The following is a 24,339-nucleotide window of genomic DNA, read 5'->3' on the forward strand; positions in this document are numbered from 1 at the left end:
CAGCCCTGCCTTCTTCCCCTCTCCCCAGCCGAAAGGCCGGCAGCGGGTGGGATCGAGCGACCCCGGCAGCAGCACACAGCACTCACTCACCGCCACTGCCGGAGCTGTTTACCCAGCCCGGCGCCGCCGCTGCCTGCGCAGCTTCCCCCAGCACTTCCGGGCCGGGCACCGCCCCTCAGGCCCTCCGAGCTTTAACCTGCTGGGATAAGCTCGGCACTGACCCGCTAAAAGCCACTGAAGAACCGAGAAAACCGCATTACTTTTAAAGAAGTAGTAGTGAGCCCGACTCAGGTTTAAGTTGTACCTTGCTAATGGTGTTTCCCTCAGCTGACAGCCAGAGCCCGCCAGGTTAATCCCCTGACGGGAGGACGAACAGCCGGGGAGCGCCCTCAGAACCCCGGCTGGCCGCGGTTTGCAGCTGCTGCCCTTAGAAATTCTCCCGCAGCCAAGGGAAAGACGAAGATTTGCTGGGTGGGAGTTCTTGTTTTGTGCTTTGTTTTGGGTTCCTGGTTTTTTTTGTTTTTGTTTTTTTTTATTTTTATTTTTTATTTTTCTTTGTGTTTTTGTGGTTTTTTTTTCAGGACAGCTTCAGAATTTTAAGTTTTCCATGGAGCTTTTTGTTTTGTTTTCTAATTGGTAGTGGGACTGAAAACTGGTGTGGACAAATGTTCAGCTTCATACTCGAGGTTTAGCTTTAACTTATTGTCGGGTGTGAATTACAAACATAAAAGGTTAGTTTATAACCGGAAACTATTTGGAGCACTTTACATGACCACAAACTATCAGGTATTGGTAGGTTTTGTAGATAGACGCCTAGATATGTAAAATAATGAAAACTGAAACCATGATTTGGTTTATTTTTTTCACGCAGAGAACTTGTCTACACTACATTCCCAGAGTGAAAAAGATTTCCATCTATGATGATGACAGATTTTACAGGAGACCATATGGTAATATCAGGCTTTAGTAGAATAAGGTGGTTTTAAATGGAAAACAAAGTAATCTTTATTGATCTTTCATAGTACTTATACTGCAGTAGTGTTTAGAATATGCTAAATGCTGCAACAAGCACCAGCTGAATTTACATCTGAAGCATTTCAGAATCTGAATAGAAAAGTGGGAGGGAGGGAAAGAGGGATTAATTTTTCCCCAAAAGCAAATTTTTAAAATTAAGGTAGCAATTGTATATGCTGGCAGCCTTTACAACCTTGAATATTGCATTTATATATAGACAGTGAGGTACAAGCAGCTATCAATGCTGATTTAGAATGCAGACTTACAACAAAGAAGTACATGCATTATACAGCTGTATCTAGAACAATCTGTAATTGCTACTTTTTAATTCTATAATTAATTGTGTTACTACCATAAAATCAGTCCTCTGGAATAATAAGCATATACTTTTAAGCTGCTATTTAAGTAAACTCTTAAGTGATGACCCATCATTAATTGCCTCAAAACTTTTCATTTTGCATCTTGAAGGCAAAGGAAAGTCGTATGTGCACCTTATGTAAAACTGTGTTTGTTTCTTTGTTTCTGCCTCCAGAAATCTTCAGCAGCCCTTCATTTACATGAAAATATTCACATCACTTTTTGTCCTAGTAATTTGCTGTATCAGATGGTACAGTGACTGTTAATATAGAATGTAATTTACTGTGTTCTATAAAACTTCTTTTAGTTCATGAAGAAAAACTTACATAGTCTATCTTACCAAATATAACTTGATTCAGATAATTTACAAAAAAAACCAAACTGTATTAGTAGTAAACTTCTGTAAAGGTAGAATTCTGACCACACCAAAGGTTATACCCTATTTGCCATTCTACAGCCAGTGACAGTCAGTAGTAGATTGAAGAGTTACTAGGAAAATAGAAGGTTCTGCTAAGCTTAATTTCTCACCTGCACAAAAATCACTTCCTGCTATAATTCATATCAGTCATGACAGGTAATCTGAAATTGGAGACCTCAGTCCAACATCATGATAGTTTCCTGCCTGGACCTTCTTTTCTCCGGCTCCTGGACCACAGTGGCTAGTTTATTCTGTCATCCATTTCTATATTTCCATGTGGCAAGTGCTTGCAAGGATGAATGACTAACTAGAGTGATTAGCAGAAAGCAAACACATACATGTATTTATCTGTTCTAGCGCAGTTGAAGGTAGAACATGGAGAGTATGCTGGTACACAAGCAACAGGAAGGTTGAAGCCCTTACTAAGTGCAGCTTCTTTTCTTTAAAAATGCAGGATCCAGTATGACTTTTGGACTTTCCAATTGCCAAGGCTTGTATTTCAAAGGCAGCCTTGGAACTCGTGGAGTTCCAAGATAACAGCTAGGACACAGTGCAATAAAAGTTGTCCAAGAGAACAATGAACCATGTACATGTGCCACCTTCTTAAAGCCTTTAATTCAAACTACTGTAAACAGGTCTATAAATAAACATGCTAGCTTACAAATTTTTAACTACCAAAGGAAATAAGGCCTAATAAATGTAGAGGAATTACTGCTGTTGGAACTTGGCAACTGACATCTCCAAGAGAATTTGGAGGCAGCTAGTTTATTATACATCACCACAAAATACTCTGGATCAGCAAGTATTTCATTTGTAACAGCTTTTAAATCTGAATTCTAATGCAAGGGGCACGGGGATGTGTAGACAGGTGTTGTGTGGAGGTCTATCACTACTTTGCCATGATAGTCTTCTTTATTTGTAGTGGTTACAAATACAGCGTGAACTCAGTTTGAGGAAACTAACAGAGGGTTCACAGTATCAAGAGGAACTAAAATATGACTTCAATATAAAAGGGGAGCTGAGGCACCTGGATACAAATGAGTCCTTCGTCTTCAATTACTACAAGAATGGACATGAGCAGAATCATAAACGCTACGAAGTTCTGGGACATTTTATTACCCAGTATGTTTATGAGCTCCTGGAAAGAGTCTGCATGCTGCAGAAGGTTTATATTCCTACTGATGCTACACAGGATGAACCAAGAAGTTTCTTTTTCATGAGCAAAAATGCACTAACAAGTTCCTCTAGCCTAATTATCCTTCTTCAGGACCGTGGAGTTTTTTGTGCTGGACAGTGGGGGCGAAGGGCAATTGTCAGTGAGGGCCTGAGGCATGGAACACAAATACCATTCATCAAAATGGCCCTGCAAAGCCAATGGGAAGTGATTGTACTGAACCCCAATGACAACTTCACTGATCTGAACACTGAAAACGAGAGATTTTCTGCCAAGGAAGAAGCACTTAATTTTACACAGTCTGTCTGGTGGATCCCCAAGAGGGGCAGCAGCAGCCCTGAGGAGCATACCATGTATGTATGGGATCATTTCATTGCAAAGAGTGCAGCCAGGAATGTGGCCTTCATTGCCCATGGCTATGGGGGGTTGGTGTTTGTTGATCTGCTGGTGCAGAGGAAACATGAGGTGATAAATAAAGTGTACTCAGTGGCATTCATCGACTCCACACACAACATGCAGCACCAGAGCAGACATGATCCAGAAATACAGGAATGGATATACAGAAACTGCCAGGAATGGGTGTCGAACAGTAAACCCCTAAATAAAACTGTGGGCTTTCTCCTGAGAGTAAATTGTCCTACTTTGTCTGCTGGAACAGAAAAGTATGGTTTAGCACCCTCCTGCTGCTTACAACCCATCTTTAAGTACCTGAAGAACAAGCTGAAAGCCAAGATCACAACAGCCTTGAGGAATTCACCTGTTGCAACCAGAAGCAGCACACATAAGAAGAGAGGCAATAAATAAAGGTACACTTGTTGGTTTTTGATAGTGGTATCTTCCTTTCGTAACTGCCTCTGCAGCCTTCTGTCACCTAAGCACCTTCATCTCACTGTGGAGAAATTCACAGTTCTGTGTTTGAAACTAGTTTGGTTTTGAAAAAAATGTTTTGGTTTTGAAAAAGACAAAAGTTAACTATTAGGAAAGAAATGCATTGTTGAAAGCCTTAAGCCAAAAGCCTTTGGCTAGTTATGAAATTTAAAGTTGAATTCAATATGTTAAAGTGCACAAACTCTCATCTATCATTTTCTATAATAAACATTCTGTAGTTACAGTTGTATCATGAGACTAAACTATCAGGAAAACATTTGCTTAAGTACTTAGCTTCATTAGAAGGCCAAGTTTGGAATAGGAAGAGCATGTAAAAAAAAATCTGTATTCTCCTTTCTCTGTACCATGTGTTGTTTAAAATCTTTCAAGAGCCAGAACATCCACCTTCCTCCTTGAAACATTTGCTGTTAAGCTGAACAGGGAAGTACACACTACTTCCTTCCCTCCAGTCAGACTTGGTGTGCCCCAAACATGACACACGGAGGTAAAATAATTTCTATTTTAAAGCCAGCTAAGACAGTGAGAATTCTGGACATGAGTTGCTATAGATACAATAGTCCAGCAACCTGCAGTTACCAAACTGATGCAAAGTAATAACATTGCTGTTTCCTCTCAGCTGTTTAACTTTAGACAGAGATGGGAAACAAAGTTTTTAAATTTACATACCCAAGGCTTGCAATGTGTACAAGCAGAAGTTCAAATAATCTTTAAAGTGAATGTAAACAAAAGAGTTATTCTTAATTTTCAGTTCAAGCCCGTGGGAATCATAAGTGTTCAATAGCCACAAAAATCTCTTTAAGGATGACAAAACCTTCTCCTACAAGTGCAGAACATTCCAATCTCAGTCAAAAAGAGAGAGAAGAGAGTAGCAACTTCCTTTTATATTTATATCCATTTCAGATTTCAGTCATCATCTCTCTCAGAAGAAACTTCTGTCCTGTTTTGCAGCAATGGGTAAAATGTAAAATTCTATGGGAAAGGCACATTCAGTTGACTGCTCTTGAGAGCAAGCACAGCTTTTTTTATTAATATCAGATTTACTGTTACTACATCTGAATGAAAATGTTACTAAACAATCAACTAACAGAGCGCCTCAGTTCCCTGAAGAAGGTAGCACTGGAGATGGAATGGCTGAGGATGCACAAAACCTGCCTGTTTTGTAAGGGCTGGTCAGCACACAACTCAAAGAACAGTCACTTGTGTGAACTCCGTGCATGAACATGTAGCTTTATTTATGAGAGAAGCGTGAGGTGACAGAATATCTGTCTTCAGAAGGAGACCAATATGATCCTTCAGGATAACTGCTCAAACTGTCCCACAATGCCAGAGGAGGCCAAAAGCACTCAAAGGAAAAAGGGATATACAACATCATCCATTTGTGCAATTCTTAGGTCAACCCATTAAATTCCTTGGTAGAGAAGGTCATATTTAGGAATGTTGTTGGGGTCAATAGGACTTCTCACAATGAGCTTTCCCCGCATTGCTCCACGGTAGATCACTTCAATCAGATCTATAAAGTCTTGCTTTGTTTTGAAGCTTCCTACAAATTTGGTGTGATCTGGAGACCTAAATATAAGCACAAGACAAAGGCAGAATTTAGAAGGTAGAAAATAACATTAAAATATGTAGAGAAAAAACACCTAAAAATGTGAAAAGATGCCCAAATGAGATAAGGAGCTCTGATCTAGTCATTCTGAAAGAATGAACTAACTTGGTAACACGTCAGGAATATGCTGTGACCTCCAAAGGTCAAACAGGTGCACTGTCATTTCTAAGTTTTTAACCATTTCTTACTATTTTTTGCAGAGTCAGACATATTTCACCTACTTATTGCATCAGAGCATATTTCAAATTACTTCCCTATTTTACATCCTTCTGGCTTCCTACAGAATTCTCAATGCAGATGCTGGTAACAACATTATAATTTTCAAATATCATCTTCTCCAGACATGGTAACACAGACTGATAATTCTTACAGGCTTAATATACAATGGTAGGATGACTTACCCATAATCAACCTTCATGTGCTGTCCATTGAAGAAAAATACAGTAGATGGAATATAACTGATGTCAAAATACTGGGTGTACACTGGGACATTGTTCACATCCACCAGGTAAATGACTGCCATTTTACTCAGGTCATGAGCTGTTTTTGCAAGCTGGAAAGAGTGAGAAATGCAGATGACAATTACAGTGAGACATGAAGAAAAGAGGGTGGTAAGCTTTATAAAGCCTGTTTCTCTTATGTGTTACTAGCTTAAGCAGGTATAGAATATTACATGTTGTCTACCTCAAGCACTTTGTTCAGCCACTACAGTAGTAAAAACACAGATGCTTACTTTTCAAACTTTTTTTATAAATAAAATTTCATTCTATATTTGCCACCAAACTCTTTGTGAGTCCCTATCTTAGCAAAAGCAACATTTTCTTCTATGCACCAACTATACTTGTACAATCCGTTTAAAAAAAAAAAAAAAAAAAGAAGAAAAAAATTGTCTTACAATATCATCGAGCTGCAGACAAACAGCATCATTATCTCTTCCAAAACGGAGAACCAAAACCTTCTCAGCGACGCTTTTTATTGCCTGATCCACTTCCTTCTTACAGGTCAGTTTGGGCAGCAGAAAACTCATCGCGACAGACCACGGTCTCCACTAAAATCCCTACCTGACAGGGGAAAAAAACAACAAAACAAAGCACATCAAACAACAGCAACCTGCGGGCCAAAAAGAAGCGAAACTGCTCTGTGCTATTAAAATCTTTAATAGGGGAGAGAAGAGAGGGAGAGAGGGGAACGGAGACACCACAGATCACCAGGCCGGGCTGACAAACCCTCGGGCCCAGGCGATTGCCGCACGCCCCGGCCCAGCGCGGCGGCGGAGCCAGACCCTGCCCCGCACCAGGAGCGGTGCAGAACCCACCGGCAGCCCCCTCAGTGCCCGGGGGCTCCCCAGGAATGGAATACGGGAGAGTTCGGATCGCCGTCCGCCGCAGCTCCCGCCGTGGGGACGCAGACAGCGCGGAACGCCGGCGGTGCAGCCGCGGAGCACCGGGGACAGCCGAGGCACGCACCGCGGCCGGGCGGGCGTGCCCCGCGCAGGCGCAGCGGCTCCGCGAGGTGAGCGGTGGTGGCGGCGCGGTCGGGGCCGGCGGTGACCGTGGGGCGGCTCCGGGCCCAGCCCGGCCCGGCCCTGTCCCGACCGAACCCAGCGAGCGGGAGCGCGGCCGCAGGTCGGGCAGGTGCTTCTCGCCACCCGCGGCGCGCTGCCCCGAAGGCCGCGGTCCTGGCGGGTCCCCGCCGCAGCGCGGGGAGCGGGCGCGCCGGTGTCCCCGGGAGGGCTGGGGGGGCACAGCGCGGGGCTGGGGGTGTGAGCTGGCGCTCCGCGGCTCGGGTACTCGTGGGCTGGCTTAAGAGTTGTTGAAGAGCGTGTACGTGCAGTGCTGTTCCCCTGCAGCAGGCCTCATCAGTGAGAGTCTAAAGCGAGTGCCGAGAGTGTGGGACCAGGCTCTGCCCCGTGGTGCCGAGCCGTGAGACAAGAGGCAGTGGGCAGATACTGCTGCACAGAAGATAGATAGATAGATACAGATACTGGTGCACAGAAGTTCCGCCTGAACGTGACGAAGAACTTCTTTACTCTGCAGGTGATCGTGCACTGAACAGGTTGCCCACAGCTGTTGTGGAGTCTCCCTCACTGGAGATATTCCACACCTGTCTGGATATATTCCTGTGCCATGTGCTCTGAGACGACCCTGAAGGGTTGAACCAGATGATCCATTGTGGCTCTTTGCAACCTTAGTCAGTCTGTGATTCTGTGTTTTTGAGTGGACAGTTGTGCTGGAGGAGTAAGGCAAGTTGTTCAGACTCTGAAATATCAGTGAAGGGCCTTTCTGTTACTGAGATGAGTTGCAGTGAAGTCATGATAACAAAGAAGAAGAAAAATACTTTCAGTGCTACAAATCTAGATTGTTCAAAGAGCCTTAGATTAATTCTTGTAGTAATGATGTTAGCTTGAATGACACACTGGAAGGCTCTGTCAAAAGCTGTCATCAGGTATTCTAATGGTGTAAATCCAGTGTTCAATACTGACTTAATTTTACCTCCAGTAATGTAAGTTAATTGAGGAACTGATCCCTTGATTTCTCCATGCTTCTTTGATTATTTTGCCAGTAGGTTTAATGCCTCAATGTAAAATTAGGGATACTACTGTTGTAACACTTAGAGATTTTCACATTGTTAGGTTGCTTGGTGGTTCTTGTTTCTTTTATCTTAATAATGGTAGAACATGAGAGGTAAGCCACCAGTTTGACCAATTACTGTATAGTAAAACACAGGCCAGGTTATATAGCATTTCTAAATCATACACTGCTCCTTCTGTGTACATATGTATGTAAATACATACCTCCATCTGAGAAGGTATGTATTTATAAACCCAGTATTAGATTTAACTTCTTGTTCTGTATATCACATTATTTTCAGTTTATTAGGAAGATTATGAGTTTTGATCTAAAAATTGGGAATTAATTCTAGTTTTGTCCAAATCATGTTTCCTCAAGCACTGAAACTTCACCGATACTTAGTTCAGTAGTGTGCATAGGCCAAGGAAACTATTAAATGTTCTTGGGTGTTTTTCTTTCTGCAGACCTTTCATATTTATATACAAATGTGGATAAAATTAATGGGACTGGAGGGGGGGGGTATGTCCTCAGCTTTTTGAGCCTATTCCAATTACACGAACAATTTAGAAAAAAAAAAAAAAAGATGGTCTTTTCCTGTACTAGTTGTCATTCTTCCATCTCTTCTTTCTGTTTTCACAGGATAGATAAATTACTTAAAAATGCTTCTGGTTTCCATGCAGCATTTTCACTGACTTTGGTTGTGAAGGCTCGTCATATGATACAGATAACTTAAAGAGATCTTGGACAGTTCTTGAAGGTTGTTTGACTACATTTTGAATTGCAGTAAGTATAACTGCTTTAAGCTGGTTTTATTTAGGATACAGTAAAAAATTCATAGAAGGAGAAATTTCTAGCATCCTTCAAGAAGTAACCTATTTTCTGTCAGTGTTACTAAGAATAAAAATCTGCATATGTTTTCTTTGTGATTTCTGACAAGTTTTTTTCCCCTCTTATTGGTGTTTTGCAGATAAGAGTTGCAACACAGCACATGCCTAAGTATGCAGTCTGCTAATATGCTTCTTAGAAAAATTTTAAGAAGTTCTGGCCTTCCATTTGCTGCACAACATGGGATGAAAAAGGATTTGCTTCCACTCAGTAGAACTCTGAGTTTATCACTTTGTCTGAAGCAGGACAAGGCATGTGAACCCTCAGAAAAACTAGATTTAGATGAGTGGAAGAAGGTAATGAAATCCGGGTTGCAAGAAGAGGTCAGTGAGATGGTCTCGGAGCCTAAGGAGCTTTCCAGTTTGGCTGCTGCACGTGAGACTTTGGAGATGTGGAGACTAGCTGGCAGAGCAGTTCCAGAAAATATTAGTGAAGAACAGTTAAAAACTTTTATGGAGTGTCCTTCTAAGTCAGCCAAAAAGAAGTATGTAAAATATTTGCATCTCAAAGAACTTCACAAGAAAAATGACAAAAGAAAGATGGATGAGAAAAGGGAAAGGAGGCTGGAAGCACAAGATCAAGCTTCAAAAACAGATGAGACGAAAAAGAGTTCATTGATATGTATGTGGTCCAGCACTATGGATAAAGCATACAACTGGAGGGCTGCTCAGTCCATGATCTTTGGCCAGCCTCTAGTATTTGACATGTCTTATGAGAATGAAATGTCTGTCCGAGAAGTCACAAATACAGTGAGACAGATAGTAATGAGTGAAAGCTGCAATCGGAAATCTGTGGATCCATTCCATATCCACTTCTGTAACTTCAAAGATGATAGCCTCTATCATAGGGAATTTATCAAGAGTTATAGAGAGGCATGGGACAAACTGCTTATCACAGTGACAGATCGGTGCTACACAGAAATCTTTCCAAAGGATAAGCTTATCTATCTGACAGCTGATTCTCCCAAAGTAATGAAAACATTTGATCACGATAAGATCTATATTGTTGGGTCAATGGTTGACAGGAGCATAAAAACAGGAGTCTCTTTAGCACGGGCAAAGCGATTAGGACTGGAGACTGCAGCCCTTCCACTGGAGAAGTATTTGCTTTGGAATACTGGTGCCAAAAATCTCACACTGGATCAAATGATGCAGATTTTATTAACCTTGAAAGATACTGCTGACTGGAAGAAGGCTCTGGAATTTGTTCCAAAAAGGAAATATTGTGGTTTTGTAAACAGACCTGTAAAGGAACTGAAAAAAACGTTAGACCTGGTCAACACACTTAAACTTGGAAAGGGACGAGAAGTAGAAGGAAAGCGATTTGTCAAGAACTACCCCAACAAGTATAAACTAAAGCAAAAGTAGAATGATGGAGAGGAGAATGAATTTTTTACACACAAGCTGTGTCCTTTAATGCTTCGGCTTCTCGGTACATCTGGAACTCTGTTCAGCTCTTAATCCCAGAACATGTTTTGTTGCTTACATTTGAAATGATCATTGTTAAGAGTTGGGTTGTTTAAATTACTTTAGTAGTCCAGCTGTTTAAATTTATTCACACATTATTGAAATTATGTAAGAGAAATGAGATAATCTGTTGTAAAAAAAAAGAATAACTGTACACGAAGACTATCAGTCTGTTCAATGGAACTGTGCTTGGACAAGGGTAATTGTTACTGAATGCAAAGGTCTTCAGAGCTCACTACTTTGGAGGCTGTCTACAGTTTTATTCTAAAAGATCACTAAGATGAAGTAGAAGAGACCTCTCCCATTACTTCCTGAGTCCTCTTCTGTGCAGATGAATTGACCTTTGGTAGCTGAACTAAAATGGTTAAAACCTTGCATGAGTTGGGAGCACTGCACCATTTATTTCTGGATGTTCTATCTGGCACAAATCAAGTCACTGTTTGGAAGGAATAAGGCAAATCTCTTGACTGCACCAAAAAAAAAAAAAAAAAAACAAAAAAACAAACAAACAAAAAAAACCCAAAACAAAACAACTTACCTACTTTTGTGTAAGACTTTTATCCCAGAGTACCTGTGTTTTCAGGCCATGTAATGTAGATTTCCCAAAGTGCTGGAACTTATGAGATGGTAAACAGTCCTATTAGTAAATACTTGGAGGAGCAGAGAGCCTTTTAATATTTCTCGCACCTCAAAATGTTTTGGTGTCTGAAAGTCTGTGTTCAGGCTGCAGAGCTGCCATGGGCAGCTAAATACAGGCCTGCTATGCTGTCTGTAGGATGAGGAGGGTTTTCTTTGTGAGTGATTGTTGAAGTCAGTGATGGCAGATGATGATTTGGTGCTGACCCACTCCCTGGGGACCTCTTCCTACGTGCTGTTGCAAGGTGGGGGTTGGAAGGCAGAAGATTCACTAGCCCGATACTGCCCTTCGCTGCCTGTTGTGAGGTGCAGGGACCTCCAGGCATGGATAACCTCTGGCACAGGGAAAGAGCTGCTTCCTTTTAGCTTACAGTTGTTGGGAAGTACACAATGCTTCACCTTAGGGTGGTGTTCCAGGTAATGATTATGAAAAATGAGGTTCACATAATTTTTATAGAATTTAAAAGTTTAATAAAAAAAAGACAATTAGGAGAAAAAGAAAAGTATACAGATACGGCCGAGTGTCTCTGCATTCAGCCAAGAGAGCACACCTTACTGACAAAGGATTGTCCCTTAAAAACAGAATCCTACTACATAGCCATAAATTCTCATACATATTCATACATTCATCTTAGGATCTTTGGTTTTCTTTTATTTAGTTTTCTCTTGCCCCCTTCCCAATAGATCAATCTTCTTGGTGCCATTGAGATTTACATTCCCTGATACCAGAAATGCAATAAATTCCTCCCCCCCAGAGTTCTGGTCACTTCTGTCTTCATCTGGATAAGATAGTTTACAAATGCAGGAGTTCTCTAGCTATTTTTTTTCCTCAGTCTTTGGGTTATACAAACAAAAGCAGTTTTTATTTTAATACCATGCTATAGCCTAACATACATGTATTATACTATTTCTAAGTTTCATCAATAACAGAAATAAAGCAAACTATATTAACACAACAAAATTTCCCATTCTTATACACATAACATTCATTTTAATATTTGTGAAAAGCCAACAATATAATATGTATCTTTAACATGATTGAGAGCTGCCTTCAGCTCATGGGAAGCCCTTAAGTGTAAGGACTGGCTGTGTGAGTGTGTGTGTGCTTCACTCACTCTTTCTGCAAGGGAGGAAGAGACAGCAAAGGAGCTACGTGCTGCTGAATGTCATAGAACTGGGGAAGGGTTTGGGCTGGAAGGGGCCTCATCTAATTCCAACCTCCTGCCATGGGCTGGGTACCATGTCCCTTCTGTCGTTTGCTCTTCCTCGATACAAACAGCCTCTTCTGATCTGCAGACTGGCTTGCACACTTGGGTGGGGGGAAGGTGATGTCTCTGCTCACTCGAACTCGTGTTACAGAATCACAGACTGGGTAGGTTGGAAAGGGCCACAATGGGTCACCTGGTCCAATATCCCAAATCACACAGGGTCATTCCCGAGCACATGGCACAGGATTGCATCTGGAGGTTTCTTGAGTATCTCCAGTGAGGGAGACTCCACGCTCCCTCTGAGCAAGCCTGTCCCAGTTCTTGGTCACTGCACAGTCAAGAATTTCTTCCTCAAGTTCAGGTGGAATTTCTGTGCATCAGTTTCTGCCCGTTGCCTCTTGTCCCACGGCTTGGCACCATCGAGCAGAGCCCGGATCCGACTTGGCGTACCACCTCCACACACTTTAGATATTTATACGCACCGAGGAGGCAATGAGGTAATGATACTTGTGAATCACGGAAGGTAATCGTTAAAACCACGCGCAGTGAGGAGGGCGCGGCAGCGGACGTGGTTCCTTCGCACCCCCGTGACGCAGAGGTGCGATGCCGGCAGTGCCGGGGGTGGTGACTGATCCGCCCGCTTTCCCCTGGGGAGGGAATGGAAGCCGTGCCCACGTGCGCACCGGCTCCGGACGAGCGGCAGATCGGCGCCGCTCGGCGCGCTCCCGCTGCCCCCGGCGCGCTCCCGCTGCCCCCGGCGCNCCCGCTGCCCCCGGCGCGCTCCCGCTGCCCCCGGCGCTCCCGCCGCGCCATCTCCGCGCGCCGCAGGGGCGGGGCCGGCCTGGCCGCGAGCGGCGCCTCGCGGGGGCGGGCCCGAGCGGCGCGCGTGCGCGGCGCGTGAGGCGGCGGAGGAGGCGGGGGAAAATGGCGGACAGCAGAGCCGAAGGGGAGAAGGCGAAGCGGCCGCTGCCCGCAGGAGGTGAACATGTAGCGCCTCTCGCCGCGGAGCTGTGGGGTGGGAAAGGGGTCTGGGCTGCTCCAGAGGAGGTGGGAGGAGAAGGGTTGGTCCAGGTGTGCCTCACCCGGCCATGAGTTGCCTGGGCCAGGCCGTGCAGTGCCCGGCCCTGCGGGGATAGTGGGTGGACCGGGCCTGAGGGGGCTGCGCTGAAGGAGAGGCCGAGTCGGGCCTGCTGTGCTCAGCTTTAAAGGCGCTTTTGTGAAAATACACCAGCTTCTCCTTGTCCATGCGAATGCGCTATTTCTCTCTCGTAAAAATACATGGAGTACTTACGCCGTGTTCTGAGAGAAATACGACTGTTGCTGGCCGCAAGGATGAAGACAGAGCCTTAAAGATTAACTTTCAACAGTTATGATACCTTTTTTATTAATGGGTACAGTGAATGTTCTTTAATTGCTGTTTTAATAATTTGGGTTTTTTGGGTTTTTTTTACCTGGCAACTATCTGTAAGTTTCCTGTTTGGTTTTACAGTATTTGTATTATGACTGGACATTCCTGTCATTTCTGCACTATTTGGTTCGAAAATTTTAGTTGTATGTTTCTTTTCTTCTTTCTTTACTTAAAATTGAGAGGACAGTGTGTTTGCTTTTCTTTTTTGGTGTTTTTTTTTTTTGTTGTTGTTTTAGTTGGGTTTGTTTGTTTGTTTGTTTCAGTACATCTGTAGAGAGAGGGCATTTCTTAGATCTTTTGAAAAATTAAATCAGGCTTGTAAACCAATCAGGATAGCCTCAACAGTGAATGTTTTTTTGATAATCTCTGACATTTGAACAATACCGATTTTAGGTAGTTCCTTGACCCTTGGTTCTCTGTTGGGCCTCAGTGGCTTTTTGGTTTTTATTTTTTTGGTGATAGTATTGGGTGTTTTTTTTGTATTAGTAATACAGTAACTGGACAGCATCAGTGTATCAGTAATTCATCCTGCCCTGTGTACTCTTCTGTATGCTGAAACATGATCTGAATGAGCAGAGAAACCATGGCTCTGGGGAGGAATGTTACCTGAGGATTTTTGAAAGCAATTTGCAGTCTTTAGCTTTTTCCAGGATAGTGGGGCTTGTATTAACATTTACTTATTAATGTAGTTGTGACTGGTTTGTTCCCACATGTCCCAGTGGTCGCACTCCCAGGGAGAGCGCCGTGCACACTCAGAGAAATGCTGTGCAGCTGGCACTGTCACTCTTGTCACTTCAGCCACCTGGACAGTGGAAGTTGTCCACTTGAGTGGTTTGTTGATACACATGAGTAAAACTTAGCTGTGAAGTTAGACATTTTTTTACTGCAATCCATGAAAAGGGCACTTGCCAGTCTAGTTTGGAAATGGTACTGGTGCTTTCTGTAGGTGAAGTATGACCTCCAGGAAACAATAAAGCAGCCTTGGTATCTTGGAATATTTATATGAACTGGCATGGGAGATGGTAGAGACCTGTTTAATGGTGAATATGTCTGCATTTCTGTTTCCTGCAGAAATTAAACAGCACAACGGCTCCCTCCCCACCGTCCCCAATTGTCCTGTGCCCCTTACAGCTCTCTTGTCAAGCAACAGCTTTTCTTTCAGCAGTCTGGAGTTCATCCTTTGGCAAGCCCAGTAGAAATAACACTCAAAATGCAGTGCTGATAGGAACTGATCCTGAGAGTTACTCTTTAGGATTTGGTGAGAAAACAGATGTGGGTAGATTGTACTAGGCTTCACCTTGTGCTTAGCAGCATTTGAGAATTTGCAGTTAAAAGAAGTAAGCTGTAAGAGGCAGTGTAATAACCTTCAGGCTAGCAGAAGGTCCTTTAGTCCTAGGACCTTTAGAAGGTCCTAAACCTTTAGTCTAGGAAACTGGACTGGTTCAATGTGCCCTGAATTTTGGGCTGCTATGGATTTTGTATGTCATGAAAAAGAAGACTTAACCCTGTGGTTCCAGCGCTTTTAAGGCCAGTGAATCTTTTACCTACACTTGACTCACAGTCTCTAGTGTACTGAGGCTGGGCTTGGAACATTCTGTTTAGTGTGATTTCATGGACTAGCTGTAAGGATGCTCTCTCATAGTATCTGCAGACTGCTGTTTGGTAAACTGTGCTAAGACAGCTACCAGTGCCCAAGGTCACTTGTGTAAATTTTGATTGTTTCTCTTTCCTCCTTTGTTTTTCATTTTTATATCTATATTTTCTGGATCAAATTTTAGTACCATTTTTTAATACAGTGAAACTGGTTAAAGTTACAAATTTTTTTTGTGATCTGCCATATTTCTGAAGGTGAATGATAAATCAATTTTGGTTTCAATCACTTACTATCTTGATACCCAGAAGAGTGGGATAGAAGTGGTATATTCTGCTGCTTATGATTTGGGAAATAGCAGACAAATATATATATAGATTGAGTCCCTAGTTTTTCTCTTTCCTGATGTTGTTTGCTTCTTTTTTTTTTTTTCTCAGAACTACAATCTTGTTGACCCCCAGTTCAGACTTTCTTCTCTCTCATTGCTTCATCCTAGTAGCTTTTTGCATTAGCAATGCAAAGAGCTTTATCCCCTGATGGTCGGAATTTGCTGTGCATGGAAGGTGCTGTTCTCCATTTGATGTGATGAGGAACTTGTGCTAGCTCCAGTTGTTTTAAACTGCTACTGTGAGCACTTCCCTGTCCATCCCTTAATGTGTTTTGGTTTTTCCCCCCTTCTGCTACTGCAGTGGTTTGCTTATTTCAGCAGCAGGGAACTGTCTTTTTGCTGAAGCATTTACTCTGTTCAGTATGAGTTTTCCAAGGACACCTTTGTCTCTTGGTGTAGCTGAAGAAGCTGATTTTATAGGAATGGAAGTGTTGCTTGAATGTTTTTTCTCTGTGGATCACTGTTCAGCTGCTATGTTTTCCATGACTATACAAAACCAGAAAAGATGAAATCTATATATATGTTTTTTTAGTGCTGATTCCTTCCTCAAGCAGAGCTTGGCAGATATATTACAGATGAGATGCGGACAAGCAGTGACTTGAAACATGATTGAGACAGCCGGCCTCACTCTAGTCACTCCCATGATTTTAGAGTTGTGCCAGACAAGCCTAGAGACTGGCATGGACATGATTTTGTAGAAATTTAGTAGAATTAATTTTAACTTAGATTATCTACTCTAGATTTGGAATTGGGATTCCAATTATGAAAGCTTATCTGTGGCAACTTAAAAACTTAAAAAGATTTAGTCATCTACATTTAATTTACTACGTGAACTTTGACTTCCATACTAAATAAAGAGATGGTGCTTCAAGATTGTTTTCCTGGCTCATACAAGAAGTTCTTTACAAGTAGTGGAGTGCTTGCAGTTTCTTCTCCTCTTTGTGTTTTGCTGTCCACTAAATATACATTGGTGGAAACTGCTGTCACTAAAAACGTCTTACCTATTGCACCCAAAGTATAATGCTTTTTGAGGTTGCTGCTCCCATCAATCTGCTCAGTAAAAGTAGCTCATCTTGGTAAGTTGTTTCGACTTCACCAGGACCTGAAGAAGAGGCAGAAAAACCTGTGAAAACTAAGACTGTTTCTTCCAGTAATGGAGGAGAAAGTTCGAGTCGCAGCGCAGAGAAACGGGCAGCTAATGAAGAAGCTGAAGACTTCACCACAAAACCTGCTCCTGCCAAAATGTCCAAGTTTGGATTTTCCATAGGCAGTCAGACAACAAAGAAGGCATCTGCAATATCCATCAAACTGGGAGCAAATGTAAGTTACTGAGAGCTTTTAATTTTAGGGAACTGTGGGCAAAGGGAAGTACTCTGGGGAGGCTTCCTTGCAGAAGGAAACCTTGAATTCCCATGAGGGTAACTTGGGTAAAGTTTAAGCAGGAATTGCAAGGCCAGCTAGTCAGGCATGTGTAAGTACTTCAAGGTGATTAATATCAGGTCAGTAGTCTCAGGAATCATAAGACTTGATTGAAATTAATTGTAGATCTTTGAACGTACAGAATAATTTTGTAATGAGGTTTGATAAGTCTGCAATAATTTCCCGAGGGAAATGAGCAGACTTGTTAAGCTGTTGAGGGTACTTGAAATGCCTGCTGGGAGCTTCATTGCATAGGATGCTTAAAGCTAGAAGAAAACATCTAGATGGCTTAATAGGTTGTCTTCCACTCCAAAGGTCTTATTTTAGCAGGGGGAATTGTAGCATATTTCCATGACTTTGCAAGGTCAGTATGATTTATTTGTGTTAAATGCAAGAGATGGGGCTTTGTTACATAGGTTTCTAAGAATACTGATCCAGTTGATTTTCCAGCACAAGATATCCTTGTTCTTGTTCAGGGGGGAATCTGATGACTGTCTGTACTTCCAGAGTAGTCCTCCACTGGCTTGGCCAAGGGGCTGCATCTCTGTTAATAGAGTTCATTTACAATTCCCACCTGTTTTTGTGATGGATATGTTATAAGTAGTTGTCTGCACCAAACTCAAACTCTAATCATTAAAGCCTTGTACCCGCAATGCCAGCATTTTAGAGACCTGCAAAGGATTAAAAGGGTGCTCTGTTATTTTGAGATGGGAGATGTGGGCTGGCAGCATTCTTGGGTATAAATGCAGTCAGGTCAGCTCAGACTTTGGAAAAATAAAGGCTTCCTTCTCTGAGCTTCTAGCATGCTTCAGTTTCTCATGTCCAAAGTGACAGTAAATTTGGCTCAGGATTACTGGTTCACTGAATTTAGTGGGTGACTGACAGTGCACCAGATGGCACAGTGCTGAAATTTACCCTGTTTCTTTTCAGTCATTTTTACTCCCCTAGTACATTCCCCATTCCTTGGGCGCAGATGCTTTAAAAATGGTGTGGTATTTATATGTTGTGCAGTATCAGTAAAGAACAGCTGTAGGCAGTTGCATAAGGGCTATACTGCAGTACCAGCTTCTAGGAGTGTGTTTTAAAGAATTGCCAGTAAAGGCAAAATGGAGAAAGCACTGTACAGGATGGATTTAGTACCATAGTGCCAATCTGTTACTAGTAGCTTGTTTTTTTCTCAGTGATGTTGAAGTAACTTTTGGTATCACTGCTGTATAACATGTAACAGTGACAGCTTCCTACACTTCAAATAGAAGAATGAAAAATTGGAAATAAAATAAATACTCTTTAAAGGAACTTTATATTAATCAGACCGTGTGGTAGATACTGTTAGTATCTCTACTGTTAGTTTAAAAGCATTAAATTGTTTTAAGCCAGAAAGCTGTCATGTTGTTAAAATAGAAGAAAATAAGCATATTCATTTTTTTCTGACACTGATGGATAAGAATATCCCAAAAGAATAATGGAAATAGTGACACAGTAAAATTTTGAATACCACAAATTGTTCAGGTTCTGTTTTAATTGTTCACATCATGCACCAATGGCTGAGTACCCCTGCAGTGTGCTAGAAAGTTAAGACCTGCGTGTGGAGTTGTAATATGAGAGGGCTCAGCTTGCTGCTCGCAGTGGTCACACATAAATGAGCAGTCATTTTCCTTTTTCATTAGAGAATCCTTTATATGCTTGATTCAGACAGAAACTTATCCCCCTGGTTGCCCATTTTAGTGAAGGTGTTTGACTTAATTTTACCAAAATACTTTAAAAGCCAAGGGTGGCTTTTTTGAGTTAGTAGACTTACGTTACTTGTGCATTTTGTCTTTTCCAGAAGCCGAAAGAGCCTGTTCCAACCCTGGCTCCAAAAACCCTTTCTGTAGCAGCAGCTTTCAACGAAGATGAAGATGTGAGTAATAAGCCAGTGATCAACACAAAATACCATTGGTGTGGTAGGCAGAGAGAGTGAGTTATTTATGGTTCTTAACGTAAATGTCAGGAATTTCCAACCTAGAAGCATCTCTTTTGACTCTGATTGAGAACGTACAGTAGCTCTGTGTTGGTTCAAGAAATCATTAAAATGTCGATAACTTCTCCCTGCAAATGAGATGCACAACATAATTTGAATTAATACTTGCTTTGTCTAGGCTTGGTTAGGGGGAGACAGAGGAAAGTTCTGCTTCTGGTTTGCTAAATATTTTGTTACATTACTGCTTACATAGAGTTGAACGGAGGAATTTGTATTTTGTTCTCTAACTGTGCAGGACCTCCATTTTGTCCAAAGTCAGTTTGCTGTCCTATAGGGCTGTAGTCCAGCCTTTATCGTGTCAGGCATTTGAAGTGTTGAAATACAGGCGCTCAGCCCTCCTCTGACCTCCTTTGTCCCTGCAGAGCGAACCAGAGGAAATGCCCCCTGAAGCCAAGATGCGCATGAAGAACATCGGAAGGTAGGGCAGCTTTGAACTGTGCTGTGGAGAAGGGTGAGCGTGTGAAGTACCTCCCTGGCTCAGGGCAGATCTTGAGGATGGTTTGAGAATACAAATACCTACAGGGAGGTAGAATAGGTTGAAGAAGTATTTCTCCAGAGACAAGATTTTCAAATGTGTCATCTACAGGTTAAAAGTAGTATATTTGCATTTGAACTTTGAATCTTATTTACCTTTTTTGAGGAAGTAAGTGAGTTTGCATTAAATAGAAGCTCATTTGTTTCTTGTAAATGTAATAGGAATTCCTGCTTGTCTCTACTTTGTATTTTTCTGGTTCTCCCTTTTATAAATAGCCTTGAAGTAGGTAGTCTGGTCACATTTTTAAACTCATGTGCAAGGGGAAGATAAGAAACATCTCTCAGAAAAACAGGGATTTTATAATTAATCATGTAATTCTCCTGCTTGCCACAGACATGGTAGGGGACCAGTCCTATAATAAGTAGGGACCTTTTCAGAGGAGACATCCCTGGAATTAGGGGTGAATTTTGAGAATTTGTATTTTAGAGATGTTTATCATGACTTCTTTTACAGTCAGTCATTCTGGAAGTTCTCTAGTATGATAGTTTTTCTTTTTTCTCCAGTAGCAAATTTGAATCCTCAGTTTCTTAATCTTGGTAGCTGGCAGCCATTACTGCCACTGCAACCTCCTCTCCTGCCCCATCTCATCGCTCTGTTTTGACATACTGGGTACAGATCAGTTCTGTGGCCAGTTTACAGTTGCTAAGAGTGAGGGCTCCTGATGTAGCAGAAGGAAATGTGTGGTAGTTTCTGGGGCAGACAGGGCTCAAAATTGTCATTTTCAGGGTTACATGGCACAGTCTACTTATAGTTGAGCTGGCTTTCTCAACTGCTCTTGTTTTACTTTTCACAGGGATACACCAACCTCAGCAGGACCAAATTCGTTCAATAAAGGAAAGCATGGATTTTCTGACAACCAGAAGCTATGGGAACGAAATATAAAATCTCATCTTGGAAATGTCCATGACCAAGAAAATAACTAAATGATGTGGATTACAAGTTGGGTGTTTTGGGGGGAGGGGAGGGTGTAACATTAAAGGAACAGTTTCCTTTTTTAAGAATGGTATGAGACTATCTTTGGAGCCACTTTTTTAAGACTTTGAGTGGTACACTAATAAATGAGTTTGAAATTAGAGGTAATTTATGTTTTGTATACAGATTTCAAGGCATTTGCTAATTTTGTAGTTCATGTGATTAGTTTCAAAAGGTTACAGATAATAAAGAAATTGGAGTGGTACCTTTTTAAGATAATTTTTTTTGTCAGTGATTAAATAAGGTGGATGAAAAAGGTTACTGTCTCTTTAATCAGGTTAAAATTGAATGCTCTTGCATTCTCACTTCTGGCTCCCTCTTCATAACAGGAGAAACACTTGACTCCTAGGAATTCTGCTAACGAGAGCGAGCATTGTCTTGTGCTAGAAGTGTTACTGGACTATTAATTTGAGTATAATCTTACACAGGAAATAATAAGAACCTGGATTTTTTTTCTCCCTGCAGTCACCTTTTGTTAAGTCTCTGCAAACTAGGAATTATGTTGCTCTGAGTGGCTCTGGTAACTTAGCTCTGATTTTGTTTAAAACTTCATGTAGGATGTGTAACCTTCAGTGGCCTGTTCTGTCCTAAGGAAATGGGCCTTGTCTGTATATTAGATACAGTCTGTAAAGAATAGTCACTACAAAGGTAAAATCAGTCTTTTCAGTGTGCTCCTTTTAAGTCATTAGCCTTGAGTAGTGCTTGTTAGCATTTCCTAGTGGTACACAAAAGCCACCACCAAAAATACAAGCTAATGTACATTAAGCTTCACCTTTGGTTGAAATATTTTTCTTTACTATGCCTAGAAGGAATAAAAGCCACACCAAAAATCGGTAACTCACTGCTTAAGTATGAAAAATCTAAGATGCACTTTCCCTGTCTTGCCATTTAAGACAAAATGCCTTGATGCCTATGACCTCAGTGGACACTATCAGGTTGAGGAATGCTGTATCACACTCCTGATGTTTCTAACAAGTGTCAACTTTGGAAATAAAACTTGACCTTTTCCTGCCTGTCTTCCTTTTGCAGTGATTTGCAGCAGTGACATGAATCTGGTCAGTTTATTTCTTAGCTTCCATACTGCAGGAGGGTGCTGAAGGATTTTGGTGCTAGTAATGACTGTCTAAATTTCAGTCTAATTTAGATTGTGTATTTGTAGAACATTTTGCTAACAAAACTGGTTAAATATAACATTATCAACAGCAACACCACCACCTGCCCCAAGAGCACCACCTCCCCTACCCCAAACAAACATAATACTTTTTTAAAACTCAAATACCTGATAGTGTCAACCACTAAATTAATTTCAGCTGGAAAATGGTTGTAGCATTCAATACATTAATTGCTTTCATCTTGCCTCTGAAACTGTCTTCTTGCTAAAGTTGAACTTGCAAGTGCAGAAAGGAAAGTGCATCTTGAAATGTATTTTTTTATCATTATTATTATTATTATTTTAGGAAAGCTCTGACCACTTAGACTTTTGAGTTTGTAAGTTCTAAAAATATTTTTTTGTATTTTTGTATTGTATGTGTAATCTTTTTTCTTTTGAAGTCTGATGCAGTTGAATACCTGTAACTGTTTTCTTTTAAAAGCCTTGTTATAAACTTAACATAAAAATGTATACATTATTTTTCTTCCATAGCAGAAATATTTGGTTTATTTAAAACTAAACACAGTTTCAAAAGTGACTTTCAGGACTTCCAAAACCAATTTGGGCATTAATGGAACAAGCCAAGACAAACTTTTCACTTTTTTTCATCACATGTGGTTATGTTTGTCTAAATAAATCCCTTTAAGATAGTGGTAATCCACAGTGAATAGCTATTTTCTCGTGCTCCTCAGTAGCTGGTTCATACTCTATCAATCACTTGTATAGGAACAAAGCAAAACAGAACTCCAAATAAGAGAACGACTCAGGCATCTGTTCCTTGTTTTAATTAACTTACCACCACTTTTTTCCACATCTTTGTCTCAAGTAGATGTTCATACCCAGAATTTCATTTAGGAAAGAGCTAGGCAGAAGAGCAGACATGTTATGAAATACCTTCCATGCAACTGAGAGAGCAAAAGTTATATTATCTTCTTACTTCTACGGTCAATAAATAATCCTAGACCTTGTGAGAGACTGCAGAAACTTGTAGATCTCAGCTGAAGGTGAGCCGTGATCCTGCCTCACCCACTGCAAGTCTCTTCTCTGTGCTTCATGGGAGCAAATCCGTCAGGATGGCCTCAGTCTCCTCAGGACTGGGGACCAAACAAGCTGGATTTTGTCACTCCCAGGTGTCTCTCCTGGTGTTTAATGTCTGATGCTTGTGAGGACAAACTGATCTGAACAATATCATCAAGGCAAATGTTAGCTGGGATTAACTTGAAGCTGTAGGCTCTTATTAGAGTAGTCATGTTTTTTGCATGCAGAGAGCCCTAGTTTGTTTTTGTTCTTGGTGTGATTTTTTTGTTTGGTTTTTTTGTTGGTTGGTTTGGCTTTTTTTTTTATCTAAGGATGTCCAAGAATCCTGAAACTCATGATAAATGGTCTGATGTAGCTATGGTGAAGTGCTTCCTGGAGGTGAGCTGAGACCTTGAACTGCTTAGTACAGCACACTGTGTGCCTGTCAGTGGTTGAAACGCCAGCTTGTGTGGTTTTATCCCATGGGGCTCATACTTGCTTAGCAGGAATTGACACCTGAGCAGCCTGCAGAGCATTGATGACATAAGGTAAAGATGTGAGCAGTTACCCCGTAACCTTCTCTATGCTACCCTGCAGCTGGCCTGTTCTGAGCCTGCTGGCTTGTAAATGGAGCCAAACTTACCTAACTATATTAAAATAACCAAAAAGCCCAACAACCCACCCCCTCAAAAAAAGAAAAGTCCTCGCCCAAAAATCCAAAACAAAGCAGCCCCACCAAACAGCGCGGTGAACTGCTGGTGGCCGTGTTTCAGGGAGTGCCAGGCCTAGCCCCTTAGTAATTTAACTCCTTTAAAGCATGGCAGGTGCGTTGTCCAGATACTCAGAAGTCTGTATCAGCAGGAAGGAGTCCCCAGCCTGTCTCTAAGGTAACTGAGGGGTGCCAGTTCCCAGCTTGTGCCATATTGCAGATGACCCAATCCTGGTTTTCATTGAACTTTGGCAAAACCAGCTGTGGTTCTCCTGGGAGCACCAGGCAGCAGCCACAGCTGCCATCAGGTCTGGTGAGCTTCATCTCCACAGCTGCCAGGTTTGCAGAGCACCCCTTTGTCAGAGCTCACAGGACTCTGCTGAGTTCCATGTGCTGCCAGTGGCTTACCAAAGTTGGCTTTTCAAAGACTTGGAGGAGGACAAGTCAGCTTTTGAGAAAATGGCAACTTCTGTTTCCTGAAGAGGCAAATGGGTTTTAAACGATTTACTTTGTAAATTAAATATAAACTATTTAATTCACTGGTTTCACTAGAACTCTTTATAGGCTGCTGTGAGATAAGATAAATCCTTTTGGAGAAGCTACAGGGTTTCAAGAAGGCTTTTTATCTGTGTATTTGGTAGCCTTAAACAGTGTTCTGCAAAGAGGTTCGGTTTTTTTGGTATTCCATATATATCTACAAGTGGAGGTATGCTGAGTAGTTCTGCCCTTAAGCTACAAACGGGAAGGTTATGTTCTAAAGTCACCAGAATTTGTTGTCTAGTGTCTCTGGCACAACTCATTAGAACACCATAAATATTGGATAATTAACAATTTGCTTTTTTACTTTTTCCTATTAACACATCCTTTATTTCTTCTAGTTTCATTAACAAAAAGATTTACTGTTGTCT

At 41.6% G+C, this 24,339-nt stretch overlaps 5 protein-coding genes across 18 annotated transcripts in view; 3 read left to right on the forward strand and 2 right to left on the reverse strand.

The window, feature by feature from the left end:
• The window catches only part of SENP7 (SUMO specific peptidase 7), a 44,600-nt gene extending 44,433 nt beyond the window's left edge, over positions 1-167 (reverse strand). For 2 of the 5 annotated variants that reach the window (XM_015628977.2, XM_015628986.2), the window contains exon 1: positions 91-166. The gene's annotated coding sequence lies outside the window, so the exon portion shown is untranslated. Of the gene's footprint in view, positions 1-90 lie in introns of all 5 variants that reach the window. The other 3 variants (XM_033517789.1, XM_015628959.2, XM_015628968.2) reach the window with 2 other exon arrangements.
• LOC107204991 (putative protein FAM172B) lies at positions 153-6,332 on the forward strand. 6 transcript variants are annotated; one of them, XM_033517806.1, is made up of 4 exons: positions 190-471; positions 582-950; positions 2,712-3,769; positions 5,658-6,332. In XM_033517806.1, exons 2-3 carry the CDS (start codon positions 918-920, stop codon positions 3,765-3,767), a joined length of 1,089 nt encoding a protein of 362 aa, XP_033373697.1. In that variant the 5' UTR covers positions 190-471; positions 582-917; the 3' UTR covers positions 3,768-3,769; positions 5,658-6,332. The 6 variants fall into 6 exon arrangements, 5 of the variants coding, with proteins under 5 accessions (XP_015484537.1, XP_015484518.1, XP_033373697.1 ...); XM_033517809.1 differs by lacking the exon at positions 5,658-6,332 and having other exon boundaries at positions 582-786; positions 872-950; positions 2,712-4,074; XR_001521813.3 differs by lacking the exon at positions 5,658-6,332 and having other exon boundaries at positions 153-471; positions 1,937-2,818.
• Positions 5,054-6,891, reverse strand: TXNL4B (thioredoxin like 4B). The gene is made up of 4 exons (XM_015629081.3): positions 6,773-6,891; positions 6,353-6,518; positions 5,859-6,010; positions 5,054-5,417 (listed from the first exon to the last, which is right to left on the reverse strand). The coding sequence occupies exons 2-4, from the start codon at positions 6,482-6,484 to the stop codon at positions 5,252-5,254; spliced, it is 450 nt and encodes a 149-aa protein (XP_015484567.1). The 5' UTR covers positions 6,485-6,518; positions 6,773-6,891; the 3' UTR covers positions 5,054-5,251.
• TRMT10C (tRNA methyltransferase 10C, mitochondrial RNase P subunit) lies at positions 6,889-10,879 on the forward strand. 3 transcript variants are annotated; one of them, XM_015629020.3, is made up of 3 exons: positions 6,889-6,969; positions 8,667-8,810; positions 8,995-10,871. In XM_015629020.3, the coding sequence occupies exon 3, from the start codon at positions 9,026-9,028 to the stop codon at positions 10,277-10,279; it is 1,254 nt and encodes a 417-aa protein (XP_015484506.1). In that variant the 5' UTR covers positions 6,889-6,969; positions 8,667-8,810; positions 8,995-9,025; the 3' UTR covers positions 10,280-10,871. The 3 variants fall into 3 exon arrangements, with proteins under 3 accessions (XP_015484506.1, XP_015484496.1, XP_018862419.1); XM_015629010.3 differs by lacking the exon at positions 6,889-6,969 and adding an exon at positions 6,980-7,082 and having other exon boundaries at positions 8,995-10,879; XM_019006874.2 differs by lacking the exon at positions 6,889-6,969 and adding an exon at positions 7,230-7,493 and having other exon boundaries at positions 8,995-10,879.
• A 2,227-nt stretch (positions 10,880-13,106) lies between these two features.
• Positions 13,107-22,362, forward strand: PCNP (PEST proteolytic signal containing nuclear protein). Of its 3 annotated transcripts, XM_033517832.1 has the most exons (6): positions 13,187-13,201; positions 15,659-15,784; positions 16,709-16,929; positions 18,854-18,928; positions 19,411-19,466; positions 20,377-22,362. In XM_033517832.1, exons 2-6 carry the CDS (start codon positions 15,736-15,738, stop codon positions 20,504-20,506), a joined length of 531 nt encoding a protein of 176 aa, XP_033373723.1. In that variant the 5' UTR covers positions 13,187-13,201; positions 15,659-15,735; the 3' UTR covers positions 20,507-22,362. The 3 variants fall into 3 exon arrangements, with proteins under 3 accessions (XP_015476665.1, XP_033373721.1, XP_033373723.1); XM_015621179.3 differs by lacking the exon at positions 15,659-15,784 and having other exon boundaries at positions 13,107-13,201; XM_033517830.1 differs by lacking the exon at positions 15,659-15,784 and having other exon boundaries at positions 13,132-13,237.
• Positions 22,363-24,339: the final 1,977 nt, after the last annotated feature.

Source organism: Parus major, chromosome 1, assembly GCF_001522545.3.
Source record: "Parus major isolate Abel chromosome 1, Parus_major1.1, whole genome shotgun sequence".
NCBI classification, from domain to species: Eukaryota; Metazoa; Chordata; class Aves; order Passeriformes; family Paridae; genus Parus; species Parus major.